Genomic DNA, 12,051 nt, shown 5'->3' on the forward strand with positions numbered 1-12,051 from the left:
AATTTTACCATCAGATTCATCATCTACATAGAATTAAATTAGATTAATGCTTAGAGTGAAATCTTAGTGCTTAGTGAAAACAGCAATGCAGATAAAAACCTGTCCTATTACTTTTGATTTCAAAGGAAATCACATCTGCTGTTCATTATTATGCTACTTTATTTTTCACAAAGATAAAAGCTTGCCTGTGCTGAAGAGCTTGCTAATATGCATAAAACAGAGAAATGAGGACTAATGAGTTGACAAGAATAAAAAATAATTACTATACCCCAACACTGGGTTTTCTTGTTCTGATACATTATCTGTCAGCATGTCCTGCTGATAGAGAGTTTACTTTAGTACAGCTGCATGAGATGTTTTATAGCAGCAAATACTGAATATGATGTGCTACTTTGCATTGCTGTCTCTGCAGACAGAACCTGTGTTGAAACATGCCCAGATGGATATTATGCTGACAGCACAGAAAGGCAATGTTCTGCATGCCACAGCACCTGTGACACTTGCACTGGAAAACACAGCTCACAGTGCCTTTCCTGCAAACTGGGTTGGTACAGACAAGGAAAAGGGTGTGTAACCCAATGTCCAGCAGGGTAAGGCCCAAGATCTTTTGCTAAGAGCTGCAAAAGAGCAGAATCATAGAGAGACCTTTGAGAAATTTTGCTAAAAGCTGCATCATAGAGAGAACTTTGAGAAATTAGATCACTGCAGCATTCCACATTAGTGTGAAATAGAACTGAGTTTTGTTTCCAGGAGAAAATCTCTTGTATTATCACAGTGCTCTAATTTTACTGGGAAGGGAGGTGGAAAACCTCCCTTCACAGTAGAAAACTCCAAAGTTGTTGCCCAGATGGGAACTGCTTAGATGTGGTCTGGACATGCTCAGAGGATGGTCTCGGCTATTTCTATGCAGAACAGTGTGAACCAGAACAAGTATATTAAGTTATATGTCAGTCAGCCTGAGCACAGGCAGAAGAGCTTCCAACCACTGCTGCAGCCTCCACTTAAGGAGAAGAAGTTTGGATACAGTTATTTTTTTTTGCATTGAGTTAATGCTTATAGCGAGTAATAACAGAAACAACTCTTAAAATAACTTTGAACTGAGCACTCATAATTCTAGAGAGAAGCTTTATCATTAATCCATTTAAGTTTAAAATGTGAATTCAGTGTTCTGGGAAATTCAGTTTTAGGAAATTCAAATTTAGAATGTGAATCTATGATTTTTCTTTCAGGTCCATTTAATTTAAAACTAGAATTCAATGGTTCACACTAGCTGTCCATCCCATTAAATTGCAAAACTCTAATGACCATATCTCAGCAAAATCACACAAATTCTCCCTACTTCAATACTTTATATCTCAATTCAACCCAAATTTTAGAAATTTTTGCTGTAAACAAAGAGTCGTGCTTCACAGAGTCATGCTTTATAGCTGAATTCCAATGGCCAAAGGGAATTAAATTAATTCTATTTTCACTGAGATTACAAATACCGATATTCACTTTAGTATAATTTTTATAAATTTATATAATCACAATAAAAAGATAAGTATTAAACAAATGTTGGTTTTTCTATCACTGCTGGTCTTTATGCAAAGCTATGCCTATTTGATCTATCTCAGGTATTTTGCACAAAATTCCACTGGATCATGTGAGAGATGCCACAAGAGTTGTAAGGAGTGTATGGGGTCTCGAGCCACAGATTGTCTTTCCTGTAATACGTATTTTTACCTGTTGCATTCCACGAACGAATGTGTTAGCTCTTGTCCCCAGTACTACTATGAAAACAAGGACAACAACATCTGTGAGAGATGCCACTCTTCCTGTTTAACTTGTGAAGGTAAAATACATGTTCTACTTTGAGCAAAAAAAGGGGTCATCAAAACACCTGAAATGTCAGCTCCATGATCTGGGAACACTTCACACAGATACTAACCACATACAGTGCTACCAATCTGTCCATGACTTTGGGTGTCCATCACCCACAGTGGGTGATGTAGACCTCTCCCAGAGGCTGCTGAGCTTTTCCTGGCTCTTGGTGACATGTTGCACTCATGTTCCATTGATTTATTTCTACTGCATTGATAATTGAGGTGAAACCAAGTATATGAATTCTTGTCAAGCTTTCTCCAGAACTGCTTCCAGCACAGAGCACAAACAGAAAGACAGCCACTTAACAGGGAGGGCTAGGACTGTGTCACATGCTGCCAAATCAGTGAATGGAACAACAGTAATGAATTTACCATCAGCCAGGCCTATGACAAAAATGCTCATCATAAAAAAAATGGGCTTACAAATATGGAGCCCATTTTTCATATGAATATTAAGAATTACTGAAAAATACCTCACTCTTTGAGCTGTCATACTGTCTGTTACTCCATGAAAGCCAAGGAACTTAATTCCATCTACACTTCTTTACAGCCTACAATGGGAAGAGTAAAGACCCATAAATCATATCTCTTGGTTGAAAGGCAAACAGAAATCAAAAGCACAGTGATGTTTGTTGCTTTTGATATAGTTATGTATTCCCCAATGTTAACTTCCATATACTGTCTATTTTGCTCTGTGAAACACTGGTTTTGGTTTCTTAATTTTCCTAATTAAACTACTTCTGAAACAAAAAGCATTAATCCTCTTGGACCCATTTGGTGTCCTTTTTTTACCTGAACAACAGAAGATTATAGCTAATGGGTTCCTTGCTGCAGCTTAGAAGACCATGTCACATTGTAACACATAAACTGTTTTGGAGAGTGGATATACTGGAGAGTATCAATGCCTAATTGCAACATAACCATATATATGGAAATTACACTTAGAATGAAGTCACATTCAAGAATTTTTATAATTGTATAACAACATTACGAAAAATAGCAGAAATACTTCTGTTTGGATTTGTGACAAAAAAGATAGGCATTTTAATTTACAGACCATCTCCTCTGTTTTTAACATTATTTGACATAAATTCTATGGGACAGAACTTCTATCACCATTACAAAGACAGAATTACAAAACACAAGCCAGTCTGACATGCATCTGCATTACTGATATATCAGAAAGAGCATGGTGTTTCTTTGTCAAGAGCAGTAAGGAAAACCAGGCATTGCACAGTAATATAGGAAGTTCTCTGTGCTATAGAAGGTTACTAACTTCAGCAGCTTAACATCTGCTAATGTCAGTTCCTTGCATTTTTATTTTCTTCCTTTCAGACCATGGCAGAAAATGTCTAGATGCAGGGAAATGGATTGGTGTATCTTGACACTTAAGACAAACCCATCCTCTCAGTGTTTCACAGAAATACTGCATGAAGCATGTGTGTTTAAAAAGAGTCTCTGACACACAAGGTGCATATGGTGCTCCGGCTGTACCTAGTGAATAATGTTTTTTTCTTATGCAGCTAAATAATTTATTTTTCTATTCAAACATAAATATCTCCTAATTCATGGTTGTTTGAAAATAGTTAACAGGACAAACAAGTGTGGATTTAGTGAAGAACAGAATTTGGAGAAGGTTCTCCAAAATTTTACTTCAGTGCTCCAATGTAATTTATTTTCCTGACTATATCAGAGGTTCCTGATTCTGAAATAATCTTTTCATTAATATCAAAACACATAAAAATAAACTTTGTTTGCACATAAAGCCCCAGTACTAGGCACAAGCTGTTTCTAATACCAACTGCTTCATGTGGAACTCCTCACTAATGATTGTTGCCACTGACAAACATCCTTTTGCTTCATAGCAGTGGTCAGTATAATTTTTAAAGGAAGTTAGCTCACATTTCCTGTTGTAATATTGTTGTTTTGTTTGCCTGTCTAGGGAAGGGAGCATTCAGCTGCACATCTTGTGTATGGAGCTACAGTTTATTAAATGGAATGTGCAACTCAGACTGTTTTGTGGGTGAATACAAAGTGCAGGAGGCACCAGGACAAAAGGTACCTACTTGAAGACTTTTTGTACACAATACAAAAAACACATGGCTCTTCTCTGAGTTTTTAATGGTGTCTATCTTTCAGCATGCTTACTTTTTTCCTCTTTTGGCCAGGGAAGCCTTGTTTCTCTTCGTGGGGTACCTTATAGTCAACAAAGATATCAAAACTACATGAACAAATCGGTTCTATTAATGATACAGTGTTTTTTTTTTTACAGTATAACTGAGATTTCCTCTTGGATTTCTGATGCCTTTTCTGAAAGAAATCCCTCTGCATTTTTGATTGACAGCTCTTCTGGCTGAAAGCTCGACTGGAAGGACAGGCTGAAATTAACACAGCTATATATTTAATTGAGTAGGATTAGGTTTGGGTCTGTACCATAAGTCTGGGCATTCCACCTTCCAGATCTTCACACCAATTCCCTTTTGAAGATATTTATTCAAGAATATAGCAGCAAGGTATGCCTGGGATCCTACAAACCCTGGCTTCTCTGTCCTGGAATATTTTCTTGACAGTCCTACTTCATAGCATTGAATCTGAAAAAACGGCCTTATTTGAGGCTGGGGACCACACAGATGTGGAGGTCTTTGCAAAAGCTTTGACTCTAAGAAATTATGAACAGCTATGATCCTGCAATCTTGCACAGGTTCTTTCATCAGATAAACAGCCTTGCAATCCTAACTGCAAGTTTGGTCAAAGTTTGGAAGGTCTGGAAACATTGGAGTTTCCAGATGTTCACAGTGAACATGTACCGTGGCCAGCAACTGTGAACATTGCAAACACTGTAACCACTGACTTCAGAGCATTCTGCAAGGCAGATGTGATCACAGTGACCTCTGGTAGTCTCTGTAAACAGAGGTTCCCAGAAGCCTGGACTTTAGGAATAGTGTTTGAATCTAAGCCGTTTCCATAGGGAAAAAAAAAACCACACAATCTAAGAGAAATCTATTTTGCTAAAAAATTTCCAACCACCTTTATTCCTTACTTCTGCTTCTTCCCTGGGTAGAGAGAAAATTCATACTCTCAGATTTTTCTCAGAATACTTCATATTGCTTCTTCCATGTCAGTTACTTTTCTGGCCCAAAAACCTTAAAAGCATGAGTAAATTTTAACATCCTGCCTAGCTAGGTGAGATCTCTAAGCTCTTACAACACTTCACATCCTACAAGCAGATCACTGAGAAGTCAGAAAATAGGAAATTTTGGATATGGTATTGTATTTCTTCATTGACACTCATGGTGCCCAGAGATGACAACCACAATGGTGAATGACAGAACAGAACTGCCAGGTCAGGTCCAAATCACACAACTTTAGAGGTGCATTGCTTGTGTTTTGTGTTTGAAGGAGAACAAACCCAAGTGTGAGAGATGCGACAGCTCATGCACTGAGTGCAAGGGACCTGGTCCTCTCAACTGCACGGTCTGTCCAGCCAGCATGCAGCTCTTCCTGGAGGAAAGCCGCTGCCTGCCCTGCTGCAGCAACGTTGACCCAGCAGAAACCCCAGAGTGCTGTGACTGCAGTGAGACACAAGGTAGGACCACACTGAAAAGCAGGAATAGTTCTAAGTGTTATATGGTTGATTATGCTGACATTATGCTGCCTGAAAACTGGACTAGAGAGAAAATGTGCTATTGATAAACAGTGTGTTTCTACTGCTTCATCAAAAATAGGGAAGGTTTTACTCAAATAACAACCATTATGTCTGGTGCTGGAGATGGCAACTTCTCACACTCAAAGGTACTATGTTAAATGGCCTGGCATTTCACAAACTGACTGGTTTATAAATTAGCTAACTTCATTGAACAGACATCTGAATAATTGCATTTGTGTGCCTGCTAGCTTTTCTGCTTCTTTCTCATTATTTCAAAACAAATAATGAATAATAGATATCCCATATTATTGATATCCTTGCTGCATAAGAACAACAAAAATACCATTGTGGTACCAGAAAAGCTAGGTATTTTGTTGACTGCTATTACTGTGCCAGACACTCTGCACTAGACTTTTAAGACACACACACACACGCAAACACATGCAAGCTCATTTCATCCTTTTTTTTTTTTTTTTTGTTTTGTTTTTGTTTTTGTTTTTGTTTTTAATTGCTGTTGTAGATGACTGCGTATTACAGACAACTCTACCCCCCGGGCAAAAAAGCAAAACTATTTTCTTTGTTATCACTTGTATTTTGCTTCTGCTTGTCATCGGAGCCATTGTATTCATCTGGAGAAAGGCACGAACCAAAACCCAGCCTGTCAATAAAGGACAGTACGAGAAGCTGACAAATCACTCCAAAACCTTTCCTTCCTCTGTGAGCAACTATCACAAGAATCCCAGTTACCATGAGGATCAAGTGATTGAATACAGAGATAGAGATTATGAAGATGATGATGATGAAGATGACATTGTATACATGGGCAAGGATGGCACAATATATCACAAATTTAAATATGGACTTTTGGAGGATGATGAGGAAGATGAGCTAGAATATGATGATGAAAGTTACTCTTTTAGATAACTTTTTACTAGTTCACTAACAGTAAATTAGTCCAATAATTTCCTATGCAATTACAGCTATTTACTTAATATGTTTAGTTACTTGATAGCATCCTCACCTCCAATTTTTTTGCTATTAATTATTGTGAAAGAAGAATAATTTATAGAAATATTTCTAGAAATTCTTTTTTTCTAAACAAATATTTTCTAGGCTTTTAAGTAGCACTCCGGATATAATCTGGTTAAGAGACCAAGTTTCTACACATTTGTGTGGAGAATAATCTTTTCCCAATATGTATTTGTGTAACTAACACAAATTTTTCTTCCGCCCTTTTTGGAGAACCCTGCCAATCACTACTAGAAATGTGATGAGCAAGATGGGTGCATCTACTTGATGAATGCTACTGGGAGAGGGTGCCAGTAGCTCACTAATTTGTGATTAGAATTACTCGGCAATTAATAAATAGAATAGGCAGCTTGGAGGAATTTACTTAGATTCTCTTCATAATCACCTGGTGCTCCCTGAAGCAAACACATTCCACTTCGTAATCTTTACAGTGTACTTTCCTGTGAATTTGTGTATTTATGACATGATATTTTAAGACCTAGGATTTTAACTACTTCTCATAACTACATCTTATTCACAGCTTGTATCAAATAGAACAAAAATATTTTATATATCAGCCTCTGATTAATCTTTACTGCAGTGTTTATCAAAAAATCTTGCATTTTATGGATTAATTTCTCAGTTTACAACAAAGGGCAATATTGTCTATAAGCATGGCACAAACACACATCAATTCTGCACCATGAGCAGGTGGTGTTTATATTGTAAATGGCTCAGGATGCTCAGACAATGGCAAAGGGGATATTTGCACTTTTCTCATAACTTTTATTACTATTACAGAAATAAAAATTTATAATTCTAAAGAAAAGTATGGCTGTTTGTTGTGAAGAATAAATTCTTTAGCCATCTTATATATGCTGTTATTCACTACATTTCATTAAATCTCGCCTAAAGACCTCAGGATAGTTCCATCTGTAAGATTAAAGATGTTTTATGGAGAGGTTTATTGCTTCCAATTTTAATTTTACCTTCTAGTCATTGCACCTTCAGTAAGAGAGAGGAATTAAAGGTAACATGACTTCACAAAAGCTGAAACAAGTACCTATGTTTAGCTATGCTTTATTCTTGTTGCTAATGGCTCAGAACACAACTGTGAGGATGTGCTTTGACACACTTCCTCACATTTCAAAGGCTATGCCTAGATATGCCTAAGCAATCTGAAACCAGAATGATAATGTGCATTTTGTTTGTGGGCTCACAGGTTATGAAATTATATTATTATGAAATGGCCAGATGACCCTGGCAGGGGCAAAAAATTATTGGAACCATGGTGCCATAATCAGGACTTTGGTTACTCAGCCCTCTTGCCATGCCCAGGTTTCCTGGGGGCAATGGGGTCCATCTGCCAAAGCAGGGAAAAAGCATCTTGGTCAGAGACTTGCCAGACTCCTGAAGAGGTCTTTAAATTAGATTTGCTGGGGAAGGGTGTCTATCCATCCCAATCCAGCCAGTCAGATATCAATACCTAACATGGATGCCCAGAAGAGCATCAACATCTCCTGTAAAAGAGATTTTTGAATATTTTTGAAAGTGTTATGTTTGAAAATAGTACTCAAAGAGACAAAATTTAGGAACCTGTATCCCTTTAAAGTGTTTACAACTAGGAATCCCTGATAAGAGTCTACAAGGAGACCAAGAAGATAAAAGCACAATGAAATAATTCTACTCTTGCTTCTAAAGAAACTTCATGGAAAACTGGTAGAACCAAGGAAGGCTTCAAAAAAATTTACAAAGAACACAAGTTCCTTACACTTTTTCCTGAAATAAAGGCATCCAATTATTTTTTAATCTTTTCTAGTCCTTGTTACATATCATCACCATTTCCCAGCTCTGAGTCCCATTGTCACAAAAATTTATAGTTCTAGTCTCCTGGAAAACAAAATCTTTCTAATTATTCCTCAAGACTAACAGATACTAAAACTTTTCTAAATACCACACTAGCAAGTGCAGCCTTCTGTTTAAATAATTTCTTTTTCATCTTTCTCCTTTGTGTTTTTGGAGGATACATATTCCATATTACAATCAGATTGCAAGCCATGTGACCCAGCAGAAGAATGATTTTATGTGGTCTCCCAAACAACAACAAGCTCTGCTCTGTGAGCTGTCCCATTCCTGAATTTTCAAGAAGCCTGTCCCCATGCACTGGGCTTCTCTGGACAGTCTGTGGCACAAGATGTGGTTGCAAGGCTTTTTCCCTATTTGTTCCTCCATTTCAGAGAGCATCACAAATGCCATTTTTCTAAACCTAACATTAGTTAGTCTCAAAAGCTCATCTCTTCAAGGAAAGCACTGTTCACAGAACTGACAAAATACAATTTTCCCCACATTTTAAACATTCAATCATTAAAAAGCACACATACAAAACACAGACAGTTCTCCAAAATTTTATTTTACTCAGTTTTGGACAATGTACTGCATTCTGTCCAGGCCTCTGGAAATTGAGGAAATCTCTTTATTCTTTTTTCTCTTGAGCAAATTTTCACATGGATATAAATACTTCCTCAAATTACACAGCCCATTTCTTTTATTTAAGTAATTTCAACAATACCTGAATTCATTTTAATAAGAATTATAAAATACAATATATATTATTATATATAATTATAAAAATAATTATATATAGCACGTGCTACAGGGTTTCAAGATTTTTTAACTCTGTGTGGGAAGTTGCTCATGAAATGAGTGTGGAGCCATCAGAAAATATGTCTCATTTTTATGTTTATTTTTACTGGCTTACTGCTATTACTGAGCATTTAAAACAGATTCCAGAAAACATTTTATGTGTTAAGTATAATGTCATTCTGAACTGGTACTATAGCAGCAATGATGGTGACCAAAAATTAGCAAATCTAGCTGCTGTAATTACATATCCCCATAAATGGAAGAGTTGTTATCTAAATCTTACCTTTTTCCAAAACTACTATTTTTGGTCAGGTCACTGGAAAAATGGGAAACAGTATTTTTCTTCCTGCAAGCTTCAATTGTATCTCCTCTGTGTACATTTTAGGTTTCAGTTCTCCAATCACTGATGTGCATTAAAGCATTTACTTGCAGAATCTAACTGCATTCAAGCAGTTTTTATTTTATGTCATGCAAATCACCCTATCATTTTTCAGAGAACTGCTCTACTCATAGGTTTGGCAAGAAGGGCTTTTTTGTTGGCTTTTTTTTCTTTTTTTAATTTATGATGATGACCAGAGAGAAGCAAGAGATTAGCAGGCAGACCTTGAAAATGTGGGGAATCAATCACATGTAACACAGGAATGCTGATATAGTTAAGTACTCGTACAAACCAAATCTATGTTCAGACCTGCACTGGTTACCAACTTTTCGATGAATGTCTATTTAATCTAGACTTACACACAGGGAATTTCACCGTAACCGGCACTTTATTTTACTAAATTTTATAATCCTTGCTTTTCCTTATAAATGGAAGTTCCTATTGAGTTTGCATGTTTAATGCTCTGTACTTTTGCAATCAGCTAACTATTACATACACACAATTAGTATTTGCACACTACCCTTTCTATATACACTTACTTACACTTACAGAACAATAACATCTAAAACTCTAGTTTTGTTGTGCTGGCTAGTTATATAAAATACTCTTGGCTTTTCGACACAAAACAGTAACAGTTCAGTTATCTTTACTTTCAATAGGGTATATATGAAAATAATTCTAACATTTGAAATACAGCATAATATTACAAATGCATAATGTTTTTATTTCCTCATTCAAATGAAACCCAGGTTGTCTGTATCTACTTACCAAGCCACTTTTCAATTGCATTCTCATATTTTTTTTGGTCCTTTAACCAGTCTTGATGCCATCTAAGGTTTGCAATAACACTTGAGTAATTGTGACCTAAACTTTGTTTCCAACTGATGAACTGTTGTTTGTTATACTCCTGAACAGAAGAAGAAACCTTTGGATAGTTTACTATAGAGCGAAGTATTTTGTCCAAAGAATGTACAGTTACTGGGAACTTTATGGCAAGATTTGTAAGCTCATCTGGATCAGCAGTAAGGTCTGTAACAAACAAAAAGTCAGTTAAGATTCAATTTGCTCTAAAGTAAATTAACGAGTCAGTCAAGACATAAAAGCAGCATACCAAAGAGTTGGGGCAGTACTGAAGAGCCATCCGAGTATGTGATGTATTTCCACTTGCCAGTTCTTAGCATATACACAGAGGAATTCACATTGCACCCATGGAACTCACTCAGCACCCATGAGGGCCGAGGTCCTCTGGGTGATGCTTTGCTCTCAGCCTTTTCATGTAGCAGCGGTATAAGAGAATATCCACTGAGGTTCTGAGGGACAGGAATTCTTGCTATATCTAAGGAAAGATACACAAAATCAAAATGTTACGGCAGTTTTCATGACTAAAAAAGTCTAACACAATGCTACCAATGTCTGAATGTTGATAATAAAATGTGCTCTCCTAATTATTATCCCAAAATACACAATAATAAATACTTGAAGGAACTTCCCAAGGCAAGCTGCCCAGCATCCTGATCAAATATATCACCTATGTGTAACTTAACCTTTAACAGAGGCTTGTGAAAAGGGATCTCCTTTGAAGGATGGTGCTGTTTTATTCCTTAATCACGGTTGAAAACATTTCTCTTTTGCTCTGACTATATCAGGCAGAAGAAAAAGAATAATAGAGCATGAAAGGACCCTAAAAGCTCCACATCCAACATGTTGTAACCATTTATTTCTTGAACAATAATGGTGCTGTAGCATTCTTCATTAGTGAATAATGAAATGCCTCATAAAAGGTGGCCATTATTTTCACCTATAACTGGTGGGGACACTTGAGGAGAAGGGCCAATTGCTTCTCTGGCAGAATTGGAGATAAAGATGATATTTGAGATGGTATCAACATAGTGCATGTATGGAAAACACTGGATGACTCTGTAACCTACCAGATGGCCACTAGAGGATGCTGAAATATCCATAAGCTCCTCAGCATTAACTTATACCACAAGATTCTCTAGCTCCCAAACATCAGGTTAAAAGACTGCAAAGGTTTTTCAGAAACATTCTGAAAAACATAGCTGAGAATCCCAAACATATCCTAAAAACCATGTGTGACGGTTCTGCTATTTTTAATCAGCCCACTAAACATTGTTTATAGTAATTCAAAATTCAGAACTTGTCATTTCACAGGGCACCATGGCAGTATTAAATCTGTTCAGTGTTGAGTGGTATACTCTGTACATATAAATTGCTCATAGGTGACTCTTTCCTTCATCAGCACACGTCTTCCTTTTTGTCCTCTACTCAGCCAGCATCTGACAAAATACTAGGAAGACCCGTGTAAACCCAGCAAGCAGCTCCTGGCCATGCATGGGCAAAAAAATTTGAACAAATACATACTACATATCAACAAATGAAAAAGGGATATAGGCTCTTATGTCATCCTAAACCAGTAACGCTATTACTTGCAGTAACTGGATTCTCTATGTGCAAAGAATTCAACAGCTCCAATAAAAGCTCTGCTTTTC

General features: G+C 36.8%; 2 protein-coding genes across 6 annotated transcripts in view; one reads left to right on the forward strand and one right to left on the reverse strand.

The window, feature by feature from the left end:
• PCSK5 (proprotein convertase subtilisin/kexin type 5) overlaps window positions 1-6,465 on the forward strand; it is a 220,552-nt gene extending 214,087 nt beyond the window's left edge. The window contains exons 33-37 of the mRNA XM_068177017.1: window positions 413-590; window positions 1,617-1,834; window positions 3,808-3,923; window positions 5,265-5,451; window positions 6,032-6,465. Of these exons, the coding sequence (XP_068033118.1) occupies window positions 413-590; window positions 1,617-1,834; window positions 3,808-3,923; window positions 5,265-5,451; window positions 6,032-6,435 (1,103 nt within the window). The 3' untranslated portion in view covers window positions 6,436-6,465. The remainder of the gene's footprint in view (window positions 1-412; window positions 591-1,616; window positions 1,835-3,807; window positions 3,924-5,264; window positions 5,452-6,031) is intronic.
• The window catches only part of ARSK (arylsulfatase family member K), a 37,974-nt gene that overhangs the window by 9,355 nt on the left and 16,568 nt on the right, over window positions 1-12,051 (reverse strand). For 3 of the 5 annotated variants that reach the window (XM_068177028.1, XM_068177032.1, XM_068177031.1), the window contains 3 exons: window positions 10,653-10,877; window positions 10,310-10,570; window positions 7,617-8,039 (listed from right to left, as the gene is read on the reverse strand). In XM_068177028.1, the coding sequence (XP_068033129.1) occupies window positions 7,999-8,039; window positions 10,310-10,570; window positions 10,653-10,877 (527 nt within the window). In that variant the 3' untranslated portion in view covers window positions 7,617-7,998. Of the gene's footprint in view, window positions 1-7,616; window positions 8,040-10,309; window positions 10,571-10,652; window positions 10,878-12,051 lie in introns of those variants that run through there. The other 2 variants (XM_068177030.1, XM_068177029.1) reach the window with 2 other exon arrangements.

Source organism: Anomalospiza imberbis, chromosome Z, assembly GCF_031753505.1.
Source record: "Anomalospiza imberbis isolate Cuckoo-Finch-1a 21T00152 chromosome Z, ASM3175350v1, whole genome shotgun sequence".
NCBI classification, from domain to species: Eukaryota; Metazoa; Chordata; class Aves; order Passeriformes; family Viduidae; genus Anomalospiza; species Anomalospiza imberbis.